This window comes from Bombus huntii, chromosome 2, assembly GCF_024542735.1.
Source record: "Bombus huntii isolate Logan2020A chromosome 2, iyBomHunt1.1, whole genome shotgun sequence".
In the NCBI taxonomy this organism is placed as follows: domain Eukaryota; kingdom Metazoa; phylum Arthropoda; class Insecta; order Hymenoptera; family Apidae; genus Bombus; species Bombus huntii.
In genome coordinates, this window is record NC_066239.1 from 16,490,641 (window position 1) to 16,512,789 (window position 22,149).

General features: G+C 33.4%; 4 protein-coding genes across 4 annotated transcripts in view; 1 reads left to right on the top strand and 3 right to left on the bottom strand.

The window, feature by feature from the left end:
* LOC126878123 (lysophospholipid acyltransferase 6) overlaps positions 1-22,149 on the top strand; it is a 49,516-nt gene that overhangs the window by 8,751 nt on the left and 18,616 nt on the right. The gene's annotated exons all lie outside the window — the stretch shown is intronic.
* LOC126878165 (hymenoptaecin-like) lies at positions 892-2,233 on the bottom strand. The gene is made up of 2 exons (XM_050640724.1): positions 2,045-2,233; positions 892-1,539 (listed from the first exon to the last, which is right to left on the bottom strand). Exons 1-2 carry the CDS (start codon positions 2,129-2,131, stop codon positions 1,180-1,182), a joined length of 447 nt encoding a protein of 148 aa, XP_050496681.1. The 5' UTR covers positions 2,132-2,233; the 3' UTR covers positions 892-1,179.
* Positions 8,522-9,888, bottom strand: LOC126878164 (hymenoptaecin-like). Its single transcript, XM_050640723.1, has 2 exons — positions 9,699-9,888; positions 8,522-9,169 (listed from the first exon to the last, which is right to left on the bottom strand). Exons 1-2 carry the CDS (start codon positions 9,783-9,785, stop codon positions 8,810-8,812), a joined length of 447 nt encoding a protein of 148 aa, XP_050496680.1. The 5' UTR covers positions 9,786-9,888; the 3' UTR covers positions 8,522-8,809.
* LOC126878163 (hymenoptaecin-like) lies at positions 16,180-17,546 on the bottom strand. Its single transcript, XM_050640722.1, has 2 exons — positions 17,357-17,546; positions 16,180-16,827 (listed from the first exon to the last, which is right to left on the bottom strand). Exons 1-2 carry the CDS (start codon positions 17,441-17,443, stop codon positions 16,468-16,470), a joined length of 447 nt encoding a protein of 148 aa, XP_050496679.1. The 5' UTR covers positions 17,444-17,546; the 3' UTR covers positions 16,180-16,467.

The window sequence follows — 22,149 nt, forward strand, 5'->3', positions numbered from 1 at the left end:
TCAGAATGCCACGAATGAAAATGTTTCAATGATCGTATTAACATGTGGTATTACGACATTTGATAGTAGATATGCGTGCGCAGAATTCGCGCTCTATAATCGGTTAATCACGAAAGTTGATCTAACGAGCTTGAAGGAAAATCTGCACGTGATCTCAGAATCAGACACATAAGTGATCTCTCAGCTGGTCGCGTTATCGCATTTCATCGGCCACGGACATACGTTATTCGTCACTGGTGCCTTTCTTAGCGGACGAAATGGGGAAGTTTTTCTCAATCAAGATTGAGAAATTGTCGAGAATCACGAATCCGACAAAAGAATAATTGTACGGAAGCTAGTTCAGTCTGATTTAAGATGGTAGCTCCAAAATTCATTCCGAACAATTAGGGCGGTTTAAGGCAGGCAGGCCTGATTTGTACAGCTTTATGCTTGCTATTCAAATATTTTGTTCTGTATCGAATTTTAATTACTGTGTAATGGTTAAATTAACGAATTTATATCTACTTTGTCATATTTTCTTTTTACTAACAGAATCTTTATTGTTATTTTTATGTAAATTATCATTATTTTTATTTTTATTAAAAATATATTAACATAATATTTTAACTTAATATTTTAACTTAATTCACGAAGTTTTTTCCTAAAAGTACTTGGCACAGGTTGTTTTAAAATCACATTGACCCAAATAAACGTGCAAAATCATTTTTGCCATGTATAATCATTATTCTATGCTATACGTGTATTACCGTAACCTCATCACTGTCAAGCCCAGCTATTAAAAGCACTAGCTAAATTCTGAACGCTTATCGCTTGTACTCAATGCGCTAAAAGTTCACTCGCACTAGACAAGTTCGTTTACCTTTATCATTGGCGACAAATAACTATACACCATTTATGTCATTACATTACATTTATTATCATTTCTTTTCAAGTACAATCTCTTAATCGACAATGTCTTATCAATTACATAAAGTATACGAAATGAAACAAAGTAAATGCATATCTGAAATAAATAATCATTAAATACTAAATAAATGCAATTAATACGGGACAATACTAATAGTAATTGATATTACGTAAAAGCTGATCTCTGTCCAAGTTTCTCTAATTGAGTCCAAAAGAATTATGAATTTGTAGAAAAATCCGTAGTCTAATCGTTAACTGTACGCATAGATGGATCTAATATCCTAGTTCCTCTGACATCATGTCATCGACGTTGCGTCTGAATCTGAATCCACCACCAATGCCGAAGCTGGGCGAGATTCTGCCGCCAGGACCGCGTTCAGCCTGGCTGTATCCCCTGATGAAGCCGTTCTTGTATTCACGCCCGATTTGGACACCCAAGTGTGGTTGAGCAGGCTGTCCGGGACGAACATTCAGTCCACCGTAAGCGTCCGCGTTCACTCCGTTTCTGTCGTAGACGCGTTGATGATAATCGACGTCCAAGGATGGGCGACGATCCGGTCCGCTCAATGGTTTCTGTCCATTGATAACGAGGGACCCTTGAGGGTCGGCGTGTCGTCGAAAACGAGGAGAGCCCTGAGAAAAAAAAATGTGGATTCACAGTTAACGAAGAACGGGACTAGAGCCTTTTTTCATGGAACATATTCGGGCTCGATAGGAAAAGGAATTTGAAACGGAGAGGTGGAACGGGAAAGTTCACGATATGATGGCTGTAAGGCAAGTTTCGAATATCGATACTTGATCGCAGTTGTGGAATAATATTCCATTAACTAGTAATTTCGGCAAATTGACAAGCTACAAATTTTTAGAATAGAAATGTTAAGTTTAAGATGTAGGGTTGGAAAATTTTTCAAAATTCTCATAGACAACTCTCGCTTAATGACATTTTTAAGTTGCATATTTGTAACCAAACCATACGCAGTTTTCAAATTGTTGCAGAGTTACAGATTTAAAAATTGTCATTTATTAAATGAAAGTACTAATTATCCAACTACTATCCTATTGTAATATTGTTTCAATCACATTTAGTGCTAATTTTTAAGTAGCAATTTTAAAATTAATTATATAGTAAAGTTCTTACGTAGTATTCTTCCACAGCTTCAGGTTCAATTTCTTGAGCAGCGGCGTATGCAGCCATGCAGAAGAGAGCCAGTACGATGAATTTCATTTTGGAAATTGTTTTTTTGATTCACTTGGAACTCTTTGATACAAGATCTCTGATGCTCTTGTTTTTAGAGCTGATCGATTTCTATACCACAATCGGCTGGAGCTTGCTCTTATATACCAATTTTGCGCTGAAGCTTTTTCCCTGTCCTCTTCGTGGCAATTCCAGCCGGGGGATCACCGTCGGTTCCTTATCCGCTTTTCTGTCTGTGTCTCTGCGATTGTCTCCGGGAATCCCACTCTTGGGTCATCGGAGGTCAATAATACGAGTGTACATTATGCGTATGTTCAGTTATTAATGGAGTTCGTTGCTTATGCGTTCGATTAGAATACAGATTAGATTATCATTCTTTATAACTTTCGATTATGTTCTTTATTTCATTTTTTTTTCTTTGGTATTGTTTGATCTCGATCGTTAGATAGATACCGATATCCGTATAATATAAGGAGAAAGAAGTCTTCGTAGAATATTTCCAATTTTGCAATGATGAAATTGATAAATTGGAAATTTTTATTTTTTTTTTTTAATATTTTAATAGCCCCACAATAATTCGTTGGAATCTCCAATAATTTCTTAACGATACAATTACCAATAACATATATTTTGCAATAAATAATTCGAATCTTTAAAATGTCCCGTTATAAATTCATAAAATTTCTACGAAAAAATTACAAGTTTGTAGTGTTAAATTCGTTGCGTTCTTCGTCACTTTCTACGCAACTGTGCTCTTATGGTGATCAAATTTTGTAAGTGTGAGGGATATCTTTAAATGTTATTAATGATACGTATATTGATACATTGAAGGTTTTCTCAGAACATTATTATTCTATTTGTCTCTTGAAACGAAACTGAGATTGGGAAGTAAAAACTCAAAGATTACTGCATAGTCAGAAACAACCAGATAATATTCAATGTCCTAATTTGCATAAAAAATAATTTATTTGTCGACGAACGATTTAATTTTGAGGAATATTAGCAAAAAAATTGTACGTACGTGCGAAAATCGAATGGCTTCAAGAACATTGAATCATGATTTATCTGGTTCGAAATCAAATTTGCGCAGGTGTACAAGATAGTGATATTATGTTATATATGATATTAGATAAGTATATTTTTTTTCTAATTGCAGCATCGCGTTATCATGTAATTGATACTTTTAGCTCTCCAAGTCTAATATTCTTGGAACACTGAATTACCTCATATACCGCCTTATTCTCACAAAACGCTTTAAATACGATCAAAATTATCCGATTAAGAAGATTTTATAACGAATGAAAAAATGAAATTTCATAATGATCAATTCTAGCGTCGTATACGATGTATTGGAATGTGGCATGATTCCGACCTGTTTTATTTTTATTTGCACACGTGGGAAACGATACAAATGTATGCATGTTACGATATTTGCTTCACGGATGAACATTTAGGATAAATATAAAGTAAGTGATGCATCAGATGAGAAATTTTTATTAAAATTTTAGAATATATATGTATTTCCACGCAGAGAACATAGTTTGCAATTAAAATTATCTTCGTAATAATTTTCGCGTGCGAAGCAACATTTTTTTTTAACTTTCACCGTTATTTTTATATGTTGTATTACATTCTACCATTTCAAAATTGTAGATTGTAATATTTCAAATCATATCATCATATATCAAATCAAATGTAGATTGTAATATATGGTTCTTCAAACATAACGCTCTACCTACGTAATTTACAGTGCTTTTTTTCTTTTTTTCAAAATTGTGCTTTATCCTATGAATACTACGCATTATAAACACCGAAGAACAATAGGGACGATATAGGCTAGCGTGTTCTCTTTCATACGCGACCTTCGTAGTTTGTACGAGTACAATACACATTCTGTTGCTCTTTACGAACTGCAGAAGTCCGTGGGACCAAAGTGGTTACTCAGAATTTCCACGTTTTGCGATTACTACCTTTAAAATTCTAATCTACATGCGTGAAACATGAATGTTGTGACAAACCGTATATAGGATTGAGATAATGGGTAATCTTGGCCCGAGTATTTTGCAAGACGTATCTTTCATTACGCGACACGAGCTTATTCCAGTTCTTCCCCGTGAGGATTGACTCAGAGAATAACCAATTCCCGATAAGAAAAGAAAAATACATGCTTAGTCCGTTGATCTACATTTCTGTCATTCGTCAGTGTATCACCGAAGTCTTAATGTTAGAGGCAGTTTATATCTTTGTTTTGTAAGTGACGCAACTCAATTATATCTTTGCAAATATAAAGAATTATCTGCAAACGTGATTACACGTTGATTTGCTAATTAAATTTGCTTCACTGGGAAGTCGCATTGATCGATTTGAAAATCACAAAACAGAGAAAATTAATAATGTTAGAAACGCTGTTTTTGAAAATATACCTTGCAATTATGCAAACTACAAACTTATGGAGTAAGTCATTTATCTTTTAGAAGTTGGATATTAATCGTGTTTCTGACTAATGAACTTAAGAAAGCGAAACGCAGAGTTTGGCTTTTAAAAGACTCATTTAACGGGAAGTACCATAGGAATTCAAAAAGAAAAAATAAAACACAGTTAAGCGAAGAATCCAAAAGAATTCTACAAATTTCCTCATTCTCAGAGTGATTCGGTTCTCTGAGAACAGGATTTTTGCAATTATAATCATAGTGCGCAATATGTATGTAAGTTTATTCTTATAGACTTTAGCGCTTAGGAAATTTTATTGATCGAAGAGTTTGAAGAGTTTTTGCAGTTCTGTAAATGAGATAAATTTATGCCGGTAAAGAGTTAAGTTATTTTCCCGATTCTTCAAATGTAGTGAAGTAAATGGTGCTTAATAGAACTTGAATATATTTCTTATTTCCTGTTTTATTGTGTTGAAGAAATGAAGTGCTATTATCAGTAAATCTGAGATCATGGTTTTATAACGTTCTTATAAAGTTTATTTCAAGTCTCAGGCTTTAATTATACTAACACAAATTTGAAGAAACATTAGTATTATGTGGTATGTATTATATGATATACTTGGTCTGTTATAATATGGCGAAGTATATTTACATATCACTCGTTTGGATAATTATAATAAAAGTTAATTTTGGGAAATAATTCGGAAAGTAATTACATTTTAAAGTCAGGAGAAGTTTTGATCCTATAACGTTGAAAAGCATTTAAGATAACATGTAACAGTGTAACAGTTTATGCAATAATTTATATGTTGTTTCAGTAAACTTTGATCTTAACTCACAATGTCTGTACTTTCATTTCTGTCTGCTACAAGTTGCTGACTTAGCAGTTTTCTAAAAAGTTGCGTTTTCTCTATCCTTTTTCTTCACTTTTAGCGTTTCGCGTTTACTATACTATCAATCTAATTTCTGTTACGGTTGCTATGTGCCGAGCAATTTTTACAAAACTGTTTCCATACAATTTACACATATGTACTCCAAATGAATATCCTCTTAAATTTCCTCTTAAATTTCAGGTGTATTAAATGTTACGTATTAAATTAGGATTACAAAAATTAATAATGTACTTGTATATCTACAGTGGCAGACAGAAGAAAGTTTAAAATTGATATTTGTATGCAACCAAAATTTTTGTTTGGTACTTCATCCAAATTAAAAGTTCGTCTGTTACGTTACATTAAATTATATCGTACATTCGCTTTTCTTGTCAATTATAATATATTTTTATAAAATTGTTCCGTTTGCCCCGTTGTATTCTTTAAAATTTGTCCCGTTCTAATATAAAGTAACTTTCTGTTTATGCGATTATAATCTATATAAAAAATGAGATTTGTACAAGTTAGCACGTTAATGGTATTGCTCTCTGGAAAGACAATCGCTCGAGAAAGAAAAGATTATTTATGCGAAGAACACTCATTTCTATGAATTTATTCAGCGTATAAATGAATTAACGCTTGTTTCAGATTCGTTTTTATGCCCATGATTTATATAAAATCGGAAACAATTCATTCATGTTTATTGCAATTCAAATATTCCAACATAAAACTACATTTTAACATTATTCGTTTCTAGTCGCACTATTTCAAAATACAATATTCCATTTGACAACACATGACAAAGAGAAATATAAGCGTCTTTAACCATGTTAGAAATGAAGCAGTGTCGATGTCCGTATCGTTGAAAACACATGACAAAGTCATTTTATAAGATTGATCGTCAACGCTTGAAGACCGATAAATTGCTTCCTGTTTATCATTTCTATGTGAGAAATCAAGATGATTTTCTCGTGTCTTCTTTTCAGAGTTGGAGTCGTCATACTAACTATAAGTAAGGATTTCCTAGTCGTACGTTTCTTCTCCAACAAACCTCTAATTGCACGGTATTTGGAAATCCAAACCTACCTGATGCTCTATTTTGTTAGCTGAGACAAGAAAGAACTAACCGTTCGCGGTCTCCATTCATCTTCGCGCAAGAACATCAGGTACCGTTGCGTCACACAAGTTACAGTTACGTGCAAGAATGTAGTTTAAACGTGTTTTATACCTACGTGTGTTCAAGTTTAAATGCCGTTACTTTAATTGGTATCCCTTATCGCCATTTCCACCCATTTTGATTTCTGCGAAATAGCGGATAAAAAAGGCAGAAGAAAGAAGAAAGTGAGTTCGCGTATAAGAAAAAATATCTGTGAGGACAGTAAACTCATTGTATCGGTTGGTGTTTCATTGTTTTTTAAGAAGCGACGTGAACTAGATTCGTACAATCTCTTGATTATTTCTTAGATGTTGAATTTTGCCAGCTCTCTTGTTCTAGATTTCTTCAATTTAGTCATTTGTGAACAGGACACTCTAAACTCTAATTAGGGCTTGGAGGACCAATTCAGCCATTCAGGGAGTTGATGAACTGTTTCTCCATAAGTGTCGAAACAGCTACTACCTACGGTACAACTTGAAAGAAGAGTAATTTGCTATTGCGCAAATCGGAAATCTTATACTAATGAAATGGAAAATATAATTTCGAAGAAAGTGTAATTATTTTAACATGGCGGTATAAGAATAACACAGTGTTATAAGAATTATGCAAGTTCATAACGTTTGTTGTAAATGTGTGAGTTTGTGTATAATAAGCTTATTTTCCATATGCATTATATATTCTACCCATACGTTAACTTCTACGGGAGTCACTAGCATTATACTATGGGCAATATCCTGTGACTTTGGCGCCATGTCCGTACTTCGATTTTGCGAATAAGATGTAATAAAAATTTATGTAATGTGCAATACATTTTTAAATGTATAATTTGGTCAGATAAAAATAAGACTCGAATGCGAATCGTCGTTAGTTCTAAGTTAAAAATGTCCCTCTTCCTCATCGGAGTTCTATTTTGAAATACAATTTTATTTCGGCAGCTACGCGGAAACGAAAAGGTAATAGATCCAATTGACCGCAGATTTTCTATTCGAACATCGTCTTCCTCAAACAGATCGCACAAACAATTTTATTATTTTTAACAGAGTGTATAAGCGAATAAAAGGTCGCTGATGTATCAGAATGCCACGAATGAAAATGTTTCAATGATCGTATTAACATGTGGTATTACGACATTTGATAGTAGATATGCGTGCGCAGAATTCGCGCTCTATAATCGGTTAATCACGAAAGTTGATCTAACGAGCTTGAAGGAAAATCTGCACGTGATCTCAGAATCAGACACATAAGTGATCTCTCAGCTGGTCGCGTTATCGCATTTCATCGGCCACGGACATACGTTATTCGTCACTGGTGCCTTTCTTAGCGGACGAAATGGGGAAGTTTTTCTCAATCAAGATTGAGAAATTGTCGAGAATCACGAATCCGACAAAAGAATAATTGTACGGAAGCTAGTTCAGTCTGATGTAAGATGGTAGCTCCAAAATTCATTCCGAACAATTAGGGCGGTTTAAGGCAGGCAGGCCTGATTTGTACAGCTTTATGCTTGCTATTCAAATATTTTGTTCTGTATCGAATTTTAATTACTGTGTAATGGTTAAATTAACGAATTTATATCTACTTTGTCATATTTTCTTTTTACTAACAGAATCTTTATTGTTATTTTTATGTAAATTATCATTATTTTTATTTTTATTAAAAATATATTAACATAATATTTTAACTTAATATTTTAACTTAATTCACGAAGTTTTTTCCTAAAAGTACTTGGCACAGGTTGTTTTAAAATCACATTGACCCAAATAAACGTGCAAAATCATTTTTGCCATGTATAATCATTATTCTATGCTATACGTGTATTACCGTAACCTCATCACTGTCAAGCCCAGCTATTAAAAGCACTAGCTAAATTCTGAACGCTTATCGCTTGTACTCAATGCGCTAAAAGTTCACTCGCACTAGACAAGTTCGTTTACCTTTATCATTGGCGACAAATAACTATACACCATTTATGTCATTACATTACATTTATTATCATTTCTTTTCAAGTACAATCTCTTAATCGACAATGTCTTATCAATTACATAAAGTATACGAAATGAAACAAAGTAAATGCATATCTGAAATAAATAATCATTAAATACTAAATAAATGCAATTAATACGGGACAATACTAATAGTAATTGATATTACGTAAAAGCTGATCTCTGTCCAAGTTTCTCTAATTGAGTCCAAAAGAATTATGAATTTGTAGAAAAATCCGTAGTCTAATCGTTAACTGTACGCATAGATGGATCTAATATCCTAGTTCCTCTGACATCATGTCATCGACGTTGCGTCTGAATCTGAATCCACCACCAATGCCGAAGCTGGGCGAGATTCTGCCGCCAGGACCGCGTTCAGCCTGGCTGTATCCCCTGATGAAGCCGTTCTTGTATTCACGCCCGATTTGGACACCCAAGTGTGGTTGAGCAGGCTGTCCGGGACGAACATTCAGTCCACCGTAAGCGTCCGCGTTCACTCCGTTTCTGTCGTAGACGCGTTGATGATAATCGACGTCCAAGGATGGGCGACGATCCGGTCCGCTCAATGGTTTCTGTCCATTGATAACGAGGGACCCTTGAGGGTCGGCGTGTCGTCGAAAACGAGGAGAGCCCTGAGAAAAAAAAATGTGGATTCACAGTTAACGAAGAACGGGACTAGAGCCTTTTTTCATGGAACATATTCGGGCTCGATAGGAAAAGGAATTTGAAACGGAGAGGTGGAACGGGAAAGTTCACGATATGATGGCTGTAAGGCAAGTTTCGAATATCGATACTTGATCGCAGTTGTGGAATAATATTCCATTAACTAGTAATTTCGGCAAATTGACAAGCTACAAATTTTTAGAATAGAAATGTTAAGTTTAAGATGTAGGGTTGGAAAATTTGTCAAAATTCTCAAATTCGTTCTATTATAGATTTTCATAGACAACTCTCGCTTAATGACATTTTTAAGTTGCATATTTGTAACCAAACCATACGCAGTTTTCAAATTGTTGCAGAGTTACAGATTTAAAAATTGTCATTTATTAAATGAAAGTACTAATTATCCAACTACTATCCTATTGTAATATTGTTTCAATCACATTTAGTGCTAATTTTTAAGTAGCAATTTTAAAATTAATTATATAGTAAAGTTCTTACGTAGTATTCTTCCACAGCTTCAGGTTCAATTTCTTGAGCAGCGGCGTATGCAGCCATGCAGAAGAGAGCCAGTACGATGAATTTCATTTTGGAAATTGTTTTTTTGATTCACTTGGAACTCTTTGATACAAGATCTCTGATGCTCTTGTTTTTAGAGCTGATCGATTTCTATACCACAATCGGCTGGAGCTTGCTCTTATATACCAATTTTGCGCTGAAGCTTTTTCCCTGTCCTCTTCGTGGCAATTCCAGCCGGGGGATCACCGTCGGTTCCTTATCCGCTTTTCTGTCTGTGTCTCTGCGATTGTCTCCGGGAATCCCACTCTTGGGTCATCGGAGGTCAATAATACGAGTGTACATTATGCGTATGTTCAGTTATTAATGGAGTTCGTTGCTTATGCGTTCGATTAGAATACAGATTAGATTATCATTCTTTATAACTTTCGATTACGTTCTTTATTTCATTTTTTTTTCTTTGGTATTGTTTGATCTCGATCGTTAGATAGATACCGATATCCGTATAATATAAGGAGAAAGAAGTCTTCGTAGAATATTTCCAATTTTGCAATGATGAAATTGATAAATTGGAAATTTTTATTTTTTTTTTTTTAATATTTTAATAGCCCCACAATAATTCGTTGGAACCTCCAATAATTTCTTAACGATACAATTACCAATAACATATATTTTGCAATAAATAATTCGAATCTTTAAAATGTCCCGTTATAAATTCATAAAATTTCTACGAAAAAATTACAAGTTTGTAGTGTTAAATTCGTTGCGTTCTTCGTCACTTTCTACGCAACTGTGCTCTTATGGTGATCAAATTTTGTAAGTGTGAGGGATATCTTTAAATGTTATTAATGATACGTATATTGATACATTGAAGGTTTTCTCAGAACATTATTATTCTATTTGTCTCTTGAAACGAAACTGAGATTGGGAAGTAAAAACTCAAAGATTACTGCATAGTCAGAAACAACCAGATAATATTCAATGTCCTAATTTGCATAAAAAATAATTTATTTGTCGACGAACGATTTAATTTTGAGGAATATTAGCAAAAAAATTGTACGTACGTGCGAAAATCGAATGGCTTCAAGAACATTGAATCATGATTTATCTGGTTCGAAATCAAATTTGCGCAGGTGTACAAGATAGTGATATTATGTTATATATGATATTAGATAAGTATATTTTTTTTCTAATTGCAGCATCGCGTTATCATGTAATTGATACTTTTAGCTCTCCAAATCTAATATTCTTGGAACACTGAATTACCTCATATACCGCCTTATTCTCACAAAACGCTTTAAATATGAGCAAAATTATCCGATTAAGAAGATTTTATAACGAATGAAAAAATGAAATTTCATAATGATCAATTCTAGCGTCGTATACGATGTATTGGAATGTGGCATGATTCCGACCTGTTTTATTTTTATTTGCACACGTGGGAAACGATACAAATGTATGCATGTTACGATATTTGCTTCACGGATGAACATTTAAGATAAATATAAAGTAAGTGATGCATCAGACGAGAAATTTTTATTAAAATTTTAGAATATATATGTATTTCCACGCAGAGAACATAGTTTGCAATTAAAATTATCTTCGTAATAATTTTCGCGTGCGAAGCAACATTTTTTTTTTAACTTTCACCGTTATTTTTATATGTTGTATTACATTCTACCATTTCAAAATTGTAGATTGTAATATTTCAAATCATATCATCATATATCAAATCAAATGTAGATTGTAATATATGGTTCTTCAAACATAACGCTCTACCTACGTAATTTACAGTGCTTTTTTTTCTTTTTTTCAAAATTGTGCTTTATCCTATGAATACTACGCATTATAAACACCGAAGAACAATAGGGACGATATAGGCTAGCGTGTTCTCTTTCATACGCGACCTTCGTAGTTTGTACGAGTACAATACACATTCTGTTGCTCTTTACGAACTGCAGAAGCCCGTGGGACCAAAGTGGTTACTCAGAATTTCCACGTTTTGCGATTACTACCTTTAAAATTCTAATCTACATGCGTGAAACATGAATGTTGTGACAAACCGTATATAGGATTGAGATAATGGGTAATCTTGGCCCGAGTATTTTGCAAGACGTATCTTTCATTACGCGACACGAGCTTATTCCAGTTCTTCCCCGTGAGGATTGACTCAGAGAATAACCAATTCCCGATAAGAAAAGAAAAATACATGCTTAGTCCGTTGATCTACATTTCTGTCATTCGTCAGTGTATCACCGAAGTCTTAATGTTAGAGGCAGTTTATATCTTTGTTTTGTAAGTGACGCAACTCAATTATATCTTTGCAAATATAAAGAATTATCTGCAAACGTGATTACACGTTGATTTGCTAATTAAATTTGCTTCACTGGGAAGTCGCATTGATCGATTTGAAAATCACAAAACAGAGAAAATTAATAATGTTAGAAACGCTGTTTTTGAAAATATACCTTGCAATTATGCAAACTACAAACTTATGGAGTAAGTCATTTATCTTTTAGAAGTTGGATATTAATCGTGTTTCTGACTAATGAACTTAAGAAAGCGAAACGCAGAGTTTGGCTTTTAAAAGACTCATTTAACGGGAAGTACCATAGGAATTCAAAAAGAAAAAATAAAACACAGTTAAGCGAAGAATCCAAAAGAATTCTACAAATTTCCTCATTCTCAGAGTGATTCGGTTCTCTGAGAACAGGATTTTTGCAATTATAATCATAGTGCGCAATATGTATGTAAGTTTATTCTTATAGACTTTAGCGCTTAGGAAATTTTATTGATCGAAGAGTTTGAAGAGTTTTTGCAGTTCTGTAAATGAGATAAATTTATGCCGGTAAAGAGTTAAGTTATTTTCCCGATTCTTCAAATGTAGTCGAGTAAATCGAGCTTAATAGAACTTGAGTATATTTCTTATTTCCTGTTTTATTGTGTTGAAGAAATGAAGTGCTATTATCAGTAAATCTGAGATCATGGTTTTATAACGTTCTTATAAAGTTTATTTCAAGTCTCAGGCTTTAATTATACTAACACAAATTTGAAGAAACATTAGTATTATGTGGTATGTATTATATAATATACTTGGTCTGTTATAATATGGCGAAGTATATTTACATATCACTCGTTTGGATAATTATAATAAAAGTTAATTTTGGGAAATAATTCGGAAAGTAATTACATTTTAAAGTCAGGAGAAGTTTTGATCCTATAACGTTGAAAAGCATTTAAGATAACATGTAACAGTGTAACAGTTTATGCAATAATTTATATGTTGTTTCAGTAAACTTTGATCTTAACTCACAATGTCTGTACTTTCATTTCTGTCTGCTACAAGTTACTGACTTAGCAGTTTTCTAAAAAGTTGCGTTTTCTCTATCCTTTTTTTTTCACTTTTAGCGTTTCGCGTTTACTATACTATCAATCTAATTTCTGTTACGGTTGCTATGTGCCGAGTAATTTTTACAAAACTGTTTCCATACAATTTACACATATGTACTCCAAATGAATATCCTCTTAAATTTCCTCTTAAATTTCAGGTGTATTAAATGTTACGTATTAAATTAGGATTACAAAAATTAATAATGTACTTGTATATCTACAGTGGCAGACAGAAGAAAGTTTAAAATTGATATTTGTATGCAACCAAAATTTTTGTTTGGTACTTCATCCAAATTAAAAGTTCGTCTGTTACGTTACATTAAATTATATCGTACATTCGCTTTTCTTGTCAATTATAATATATTTTTATAAAATTGTTCCGTTTGCCCCGTTGTATTCTTTAAAATTTGTCCCGTTCTAATATAAAGTAACTTTCTGTTTATGCGATTATAATCTATATAAAAAATGAGATTTGTACAAGTTAGCACGTTAATGGTATTGCTCTCTGGAAAGACAATCGCTCGAGAAAGAAAAGATTATTTATGCGAAGAACACTCATTTCTATGAATTTATTCAGCGTATAAATGAATTAACGCTTGTTTCAGATTCGTTTTTATGCCCATGATTTATATAAAATCGGAAACAATTCATTCATGTTTATTGCAATTCAAATATTCCAACATAAAACTACATTTTAACATTATTCGTTTCTAGTCGCACTATTTCAAAATACAATATTCCATTTGACAACACATGACAAAGAGAAATATAAGCGTCTTTAACCATGTTAGAAATGAAGCAGTGTCGATGTCCGTATCGTTGAAAACACATGACAAAGTCATTTTATAAGATTGATCGTCAACGCTTGAAGACCGATAAATTGCTTCCTGTTTATCATTTCTATGTGAGAAATCAAGATGATTTTCTCGTGTCTTCTTTTCAGAGTTGGAGTCGTCATACTAACTATAAGTAAGGATTTCCTAGTCGTACGTTTCTTCTCCAACAAACCTCTAATTGCACGGTATTTGGAAATCCAAACCTACCTGATGCTCTATTTTGTTAGCTGAGACAAGAAAGAACTAACCGTTCGCGGTCTCCATTCATCTTCGCGCAAGAACATCAGGTACCGTTGCGTCACACAAGTTACAGTTACGTGCAAGAATGTAGTTTAAACGTGTTTTATACCTACGTGTGTTCAAGTTTAAATGCCGTTACTTTAATTGGTATCCCTTATCGCCATTTCCACCCATTTTGATTTCTGCGAAATAGCGGATAAAAAAGGCAGAAGAAAGAAGAAAGTGAGTTCGCGTATAAGAAAAAATATCTGTGAGGACAGTAAACTCATTGTATCGGTTGGTGTTTCATTGTTTTTTAAGAAGCGACGTGAACTAGATTCGTACAATCTCTTGATTATTTCTTAGATGTTGAATTTTGCCAGCTCTCTTGTTCTAGATTTCTTCAATTTAGTCATTTGTGAACAGGACACTCTAAACTCTAATTAGGGCTTGGAGGACCAATTCAGCCATTCAGGGAGTTGATGAACTGTTTCTCCATAAGTGTCGAAACAGCTACTACCTACGGTACAACTTGAAAGAAGAGTAATTTGCTATTGCGCAAATCGGAAATCTTATACTAATGAAATGGAAAATATAATTTCGAAGAAAGTGTAATTATTTTAACATGGCGGTATAAGAATAACACAGTGTTATAAGAATTATGCAAGTTCATAACGTTTGTTGTAAATGTGTGAGTTTGTGTATAATAAGCTTATTTTCCATATGCATTATATATTCTACCCATACGTTAACTTCTACGGGAGTCACTAGCATTATACTATGGGCAATATCCTGTGACTTTGGCGCCATGTCCGTACTTCGATTTTGCGAATAAGATGTAATAAAAATTTATGTAATGTGCAATACATTTTTAAATGTATAATTTGGTCAGATAAAAATAAGACTCGAATGCGAATCGTCGTTAGTTCTAAGTTAAAAATGTCCCTCTTCCTCATCGGAGTTCTATTTTGAAATACAATTTTATTTCGGCAGCTACGCGGAAACGAAAAGGTAATAGATCCAATTGACCGCAGATTTTCTATTCGAACATCGTCTTCCTCAAACAGATCGCACAAACAATTTTATTATTTTTAACAGAGTGTATAAGCGAATAAAAGGTCGCTGATGTATCAGAATGCCACGAATGAAAATGTTTCAATGATCGTATTAACATGTGGTATTACGACATTTGATAGTAGATATGCGTGCGCAGAATTCGCGCTCTATAATCGGTTAATCACGAAAGTTGATCTAACGAGCTTGAAGGAAAATCTGCACGTGATCTCAGAATCAGACACATAAGTGATCTCTCAGCTGGTCGCGTTATCGCATTTCATCGGCCACGGACATACGTTATTCGTCACTGGTGCCTTTCTTAGCGGACGAAATGGGGAAGTTTTTCTCAATCAAGATTGAGAAATTGTCGAGAATCACGAATCCGACAAAAGAATAATTGTACGGAAGCTAGTTCAGTCTGATGTAAGATGGTAGCTCCAAAATTCATTCCGAACAATTAGGGCGGTTTAAGGCAGGCAGGCCTGATTTGTACAGCTTTATGCTTGCTATTCAAATATTTTGTTCTGTATCGAATTTTAATTACTGTGTAATGGTTAAATTAACGAATTTATATCTACTTTGTCATATTTTCTTTTTACTAACAGAATCTTTATTGTTATTTTTATGTAAATTATCATTATTTTTATTTTTATTAAAAATATATTAACATAATATTTTAACTTAATATTTTAACTTAATTCACGAAGTTTTTTCCTAAAAGTACTTGGCACAGGTTGTTTTAAAATCACATTGACCCAAATAAACGTGCAAAATCATTTTTGCCATGTATAATCATTATTCTATGCTATACGTGTATTACTGTAACCTCATCACTGTCAAGCCCAGCTATTAAAAGCACTAGCTAAATTCTGAACGCTTATCGCTTGTACTCAATGCGCTAAAAGTTCACTCGCACTAGACAAGTTCGTTTACCTTTATCATTGGCGACAAATAACTATACACCATTTATGTCATTACATTACATTTATTATCATTTCTTTTCAAGTACAATCTCTTAATCGACAATGTCTTATCAATTACATAAAGTATACGAAATGAAACAAAGTAAATGCATATCTGAAATAAATAATCATTAAATACTAAATAAATGCAATTAATACGGGACAATACTAATAGTAATTGATATTACGTAAAAGCTGATCTCTGTCCAAGTTTCTCTAATTGAGTCCAAAAGAATTATGAATTTGTAGAAAAATCCGTAGTCTAATCGTTAACTGTACGCATAGATGGATCTAATATCCTAGTTCCTCTGACATCATGTCATCGACGTTGCGTCTGAATCTGAATCCACCACCAATGCCGAAGCTGGGCGAGATTCTGCCGCCAGGACCGCGTTCAGCCTGGCTGTATCCCCTGATGAAGCCGTTCTTGTATTCACGCCCGATTTGGACACCCAAGTGTGGTTGAGCAGGCTGTCCGGGACGAACATTCAGTCCACCGTAAGCGTCCGCGTTCACTCCGTTTCTGTCGTAGACGCGTTGATGATAATCGACGTCCAAGGATGGGCGACGATCCGGTCCGCTCAATGGTTTCTGTCCATTGATAACGAGGGACCCTTGAGGGTCGGCGTGTCGTCGAAAACGAGGAGAGCCCTGAGAAAAAAAAATGTGGATTCACAGTTAACGAAGAACGGGACTAGAGCCTTTTTTCATGGAACATATTCGGGCTCGATAGGAAAAGGAATTTGAAACGGAGAGGTGGAACGGGAAAGTTCACGATATGATGGCTGTAAGGCAAGTTTCGAATATCGATACTTGATCGCAGTTGTGGAATAATATTCCATTAACTAGTAATTTCGGCAAATTGACAAGCTACAAATTTTTAGAATAGAAATGTTAAGTTTAAGATGTAGGGTTGGAAAATTTGTCAAAATTCTCAAATTCGTTCTATTATAGATTTTCATAGACAACTCTCGCTTAATGACATTTTTAAGTTGCATATTTGTAACCAAACCATACGCAGTTTTCAAATTGTTGCAGAGTTACAGATTTAAAAATTGTCATTTATTAAATGAAAGTACTAATTATCCAACTACTATCCTATTGTAATATTGTTTCAATCACATTTAGTGCTAATTTTTAAGTAGCAATTTTAAAATTAATTATATAGTAAAGTTCTTACGTAGTATTCTTCCACAGCTTCAGGTTCAATTTCTTGAGCAGCGGCGTATGCAGCCATGCAGAAGAGAGCCAGTACGATGAATTTCATTTTGGAAATTGTTTTTTTGATTCACTTGGAACTCTTTGATACAAGATCTCTGATGCTCTTGTTTTTAGAGCTGATCGATTTCTATACCACAATCGGCTGGAGCTTGCTCTTATATACCAATTTTGCGCTGAAGCTTTTTCCCTGTCCTCTTCGTGGCAATTCCAGCCGGGGGATCACCGTCGGTTCCTTATCCGCTTTTCTGTCTGTGTCTCTGCGATTGTCTCCGGGAATCCCACTCTTGGGTCATCGGAGGTCAATAATACGAGTGTACATTATGCGTATGTTCAGTTATTAATGGAGTTCGTTGCTTATGCGTTCGATTAGAATACAGATTAGATTATCATTCTTTATAACTTTCGATTACGTTCTTTATTTCATTTTTTTTTCTTTGGTATTGTTTGATCTCGATCGTTAGATAGATACCGATATCCGTATAATATAAGGAGAAAGAAGTCTTCGTAGAATATTTCCAATTTTGCAATGATGAAATTGATAAATTGGAAATTTTTATTTTTTTTTTTTTAATATTTTAATAGCCCCACAATAATTCGTTGGAACCTCCAATAATTTCTTAACGATACAATTACCAATAACATATATTTTGCAATAAATAATTCGAATCTTTAAAATGTCCCGTTATAAATTCATAAAATTTCTACGAAAAAATTACAAGTTTGTAGTGTTAAATTCGTTGCGTTCTTCGTCACTTTCTACGCAACTGTGCTCTTATGGTGATCAAATTTTGTAAGTGTGAGGGATATCTTTAAATGTTATTAATGATACGTATATTGATACATTGAAGGTTTTCTCAGAACATTATTATTCTATTTGTCTCTTGAAACGAAACTGAGATTGGGAAGTAAAAACTCAAAGATTACTGCATAGTCAGAAACAACCAGATAATATTCAATGTCCTAATTTGCATAAAAAATAATTTATTTGTCGACGAACGATTTAATTTTGAGGAATATTAGCAAAAAAATTGTACGTACGTGCGAAAATCGAATGGCTTCAAGAACATTGAATCATGATTTATCTGGTTCGAAATCAAATTTGCGCAGGTGTACAAGATAGTGATATTATGTTATATATGATATTAGATAAGTATATTTTTTTTCTAATTGCAGCATCGCGTTATCATGTAATTGATACTTTTAGCTCTCCAAATCTAATATTCTTGGAACACTGAATTACCTCATATACCGCCTTATTCTCACAAAACGCTTTAAATATGAGCAAAATTATCCGATTAAGAAGATTTTATAACGAATGAAAAAATGAAATTTCATAATGATCAATTCTAGCGTCGTATACGATGTATTGGAATGTGGCATGATTCCGACCTGTTTTATTTTTATTTGCACACGTGGGAAACGATACAAATGTATGCATGTTACGATATTTGCTTCACGGATGAACATTTAAGATAAATATAAAGTAAGTGATGCATCAGACGAGAAATTTTTATTAAAATTTTAGAATATATATGTATTTCCACGCAGAGAACATAGTTTGCAATTAAAATTATCTTCGTAATAATTTTCGCGTGCGAAGCAACATTTTTTTTTTAACTTTCACCGTTATTTTTATATGTTGTATTACATTCTACCATTTCAAAATTGTAGATTGTAATATTTCAAATCATATCATCATATATCAAATCAAATGTAGATTGTAATATATGGTTCTTCAAACATAACGCTCTACCTACGTAATTTACAGTGCTTTTTTTTCTTTTTTTCAAAATTGTGCTTTATCCTATGAATACTACGCATTATAAACACCGAAGAACAATAGGGACGATATAGGCTAGCGTGTTCTCTTTCATACGCGACCTTCGTAGTTTGTACGAGTACAATACACATTCTGTTGCTCTTTACGAACTGCAGAAGCCCGTGGGACCAAAGTGGTTACTCAGAATTTCCACGTTTTGCGATTACTACCTTTAAAATTCTAATCTACATGCGTGAAACATGAATGTTGTGACAAACCGTATATAGGATTGAGATAATGGGTAATCTTGGCCCGAGTATTTTGCAAGACGTATCTTTCATTACGCGACACGAGCTTATTCCAGTTCTTCCCCGTGAGGATTGACTCAGAGAATAACCAATTCCCGATAAGAAAAGAAAAATACATGCTTAGTCCGTTGATCTACATTTCTGTCATTCGTCAGTGTATCACCGAAGTCTTAATGTTAGAGGCAGTTTATATCTTTGTTTTGTAAGTGACGCAACTCAATTATATCTTTGCAAATATAAAGAATTATCTGCAAACGTGATTACACGTTGATTTGCTAATTAAATTTGCTTCACTGGGAAGTCGCATTGATCGATTTGAAAATCACAAAACAGAGAAAATTAATAATGTTAGAAACGCTGTTTTTGAAAATATACCTTGCAATTATGCAAACTACAAACTTATGGAGTAAGTCATTTATCTTTTAGAAGTTGGATATTAATCGTGTTTCTGACTAATGAACTTAAGAAAGCGAAACGCAGAGTTTGGCTTTTAAAAGACTCATTTAACGGGAAGTACCATAGGAATTCAAAAAGAAAAAATAAAACACAGTTAAGCGAAGAATCCAAAAGAATTCTACAAATTTCCTCATTCTCAGAGTGATTCGGTTCTCTGAGAACAGGATTTTTGCAATTATAATCATAGTGCGCAATATGTATGTAAGTTTATTCTTATAGACTTTAGCGCTTAGGAAATTTTATTGATCGAAGAGTTTGAAGAGTTTTTGCAGTTCTGTAAATGAGATAAATTTATGCCGGTAAAGAGTTAAGTTATTTTCCCGATTCTTCAAATGTAGTCGAGTAAATCGAGCTTAATAGAACTTGAGTATATTTCTTATTTCCTGTTTTATTGTGTTGAAGAAATGAAGTGCTATTATCAGTAAATCTGAGATCATGGTTTTATAACGTTCTTATAAAGTTTATTTCAAGTCTCAGGCTTTAATTATACTAACACAAATTTGAAGAAACATTAGTATTATGTGGTATGTATTATATAATATACTTGGTCTGTTATAATATGGCGAAGTATATTTACATATCACTCGTTTGGATAATTATAATAAAAGTTAATTTTGGGAAATAATTCGGAAAGTAATTACATTTTAAAGTCAGGAGAAGTTTTGATCCTATAACGTTGAAAAGCATTTAAGATAACATGTAACAGTGTAACAGTTTATGCAATAATTTATATGTTGTTTCAGTAAACTTTGATCTTAACTCACAATGTCTGTACTTTCATTTCTGTCTGCTACAAGTTACTGACTTAGCAGTTTTCTAAAAAGTTGCGTTTTCTCTATCCTTTTTTTTTCACTTTTAGCGTTTCGCGTTTACTATACTATCAATCTAATTTCTGTTACGGTTGCTATGTGCCGAGTAATTTTTACAAAACTGTTTCCATACAATTTACACATATGTACTCCAAATGAATATCCTCTTAAATTTCCTCTTAAATTTCAGGTGTATTAAATGTTACGTATTAAATTAGGACTACAAAAATTAATAATGTACTTGTATATCTACAGTGGCAGACAGAAGAAAGTTTAAAATTGATATTTGTATGCAACCAAAATTTTTGTTTGGTATTTCATCCAAATTAAAAGTTCGTCTGTTACGTTACATTAAATTATATCGTACATTCGCTTTTCTTGTCAATTATAATATATTTTTATAAAATTGTTCCGTTTGCCCCGTTGTATTCTTTAAAATTTGTCCCGTTCTAATATAAAGTAACTTTCTGCTTATGCGATTATAATCTATATAAAAAATGAGATTTGTACAAGTTAGCACGTTAATGGTATTGCTCTCTGGAAAGACAATCGCTCGAGAAAGAAAAGATTATTTATGCGAAGAACACTCATTTCTATGAATTTATTCAGCGTATAAATGAATTAACGCTTGTTTCAGATTCGTTTTTATGCCCATGATTTATATAAAATCGGAAACAATTCATTCACGTTTATTGCAATTCAAATATTCCAACATAAAACTACATTTTAACATTATTCGTTTCTAGTCGCACTATTTCAAAATACAATATTCCATTTGACAACACATGACAAAGAGAAATATAAGCGTCTTTAACCATGTTAGAAATGAAGCAGTATCGATGTCCGTATCGTTGAAAACACATGACAAAGTCATTTTATAAGATTGATCGTCAACGCTTGAAGACCGATAAATTGCTTCCTGTTTATCATTTCTATGTGAGAAATCAAGATGATTTTCTCGTGTCTTCTTTTCAGAGTTGGAGTCGTCATACTAACTATAAGTAAGGATTTCCTAGTCGTACGTTTCTTCTCCAACAAACCTCTAATTGCACGGTATTTGGAAATCCAAACCTACCTGATGCTCTATTTTGTTAGCTGAGACAAGAAAGAACTAACTGTTCACGGTCTCCATTCATCTTCGCGCAAGAACATCAGGTACCGTTGCGTCACACAAGGTACAGTTACGTGCAAGAATGTGGTTTAAACGTGTTTTCTACGTACGTGTGTTCAAGTTTAAATACCGTTACTTTAATTGGTATCCCTTATCGCCATTCCCACCCATTTTGATTTCTGCGAAAGAGCGGATGAAAAAGGCAGAAGAAAGAAGAAAGTGAGTTCGCGTATAAGAAAAAATATCTGTGAGGACAGTAGTCTCATTGTATCGGTTGGTGTTTCATTGTTTTTTAAGAAGCGACGTGAA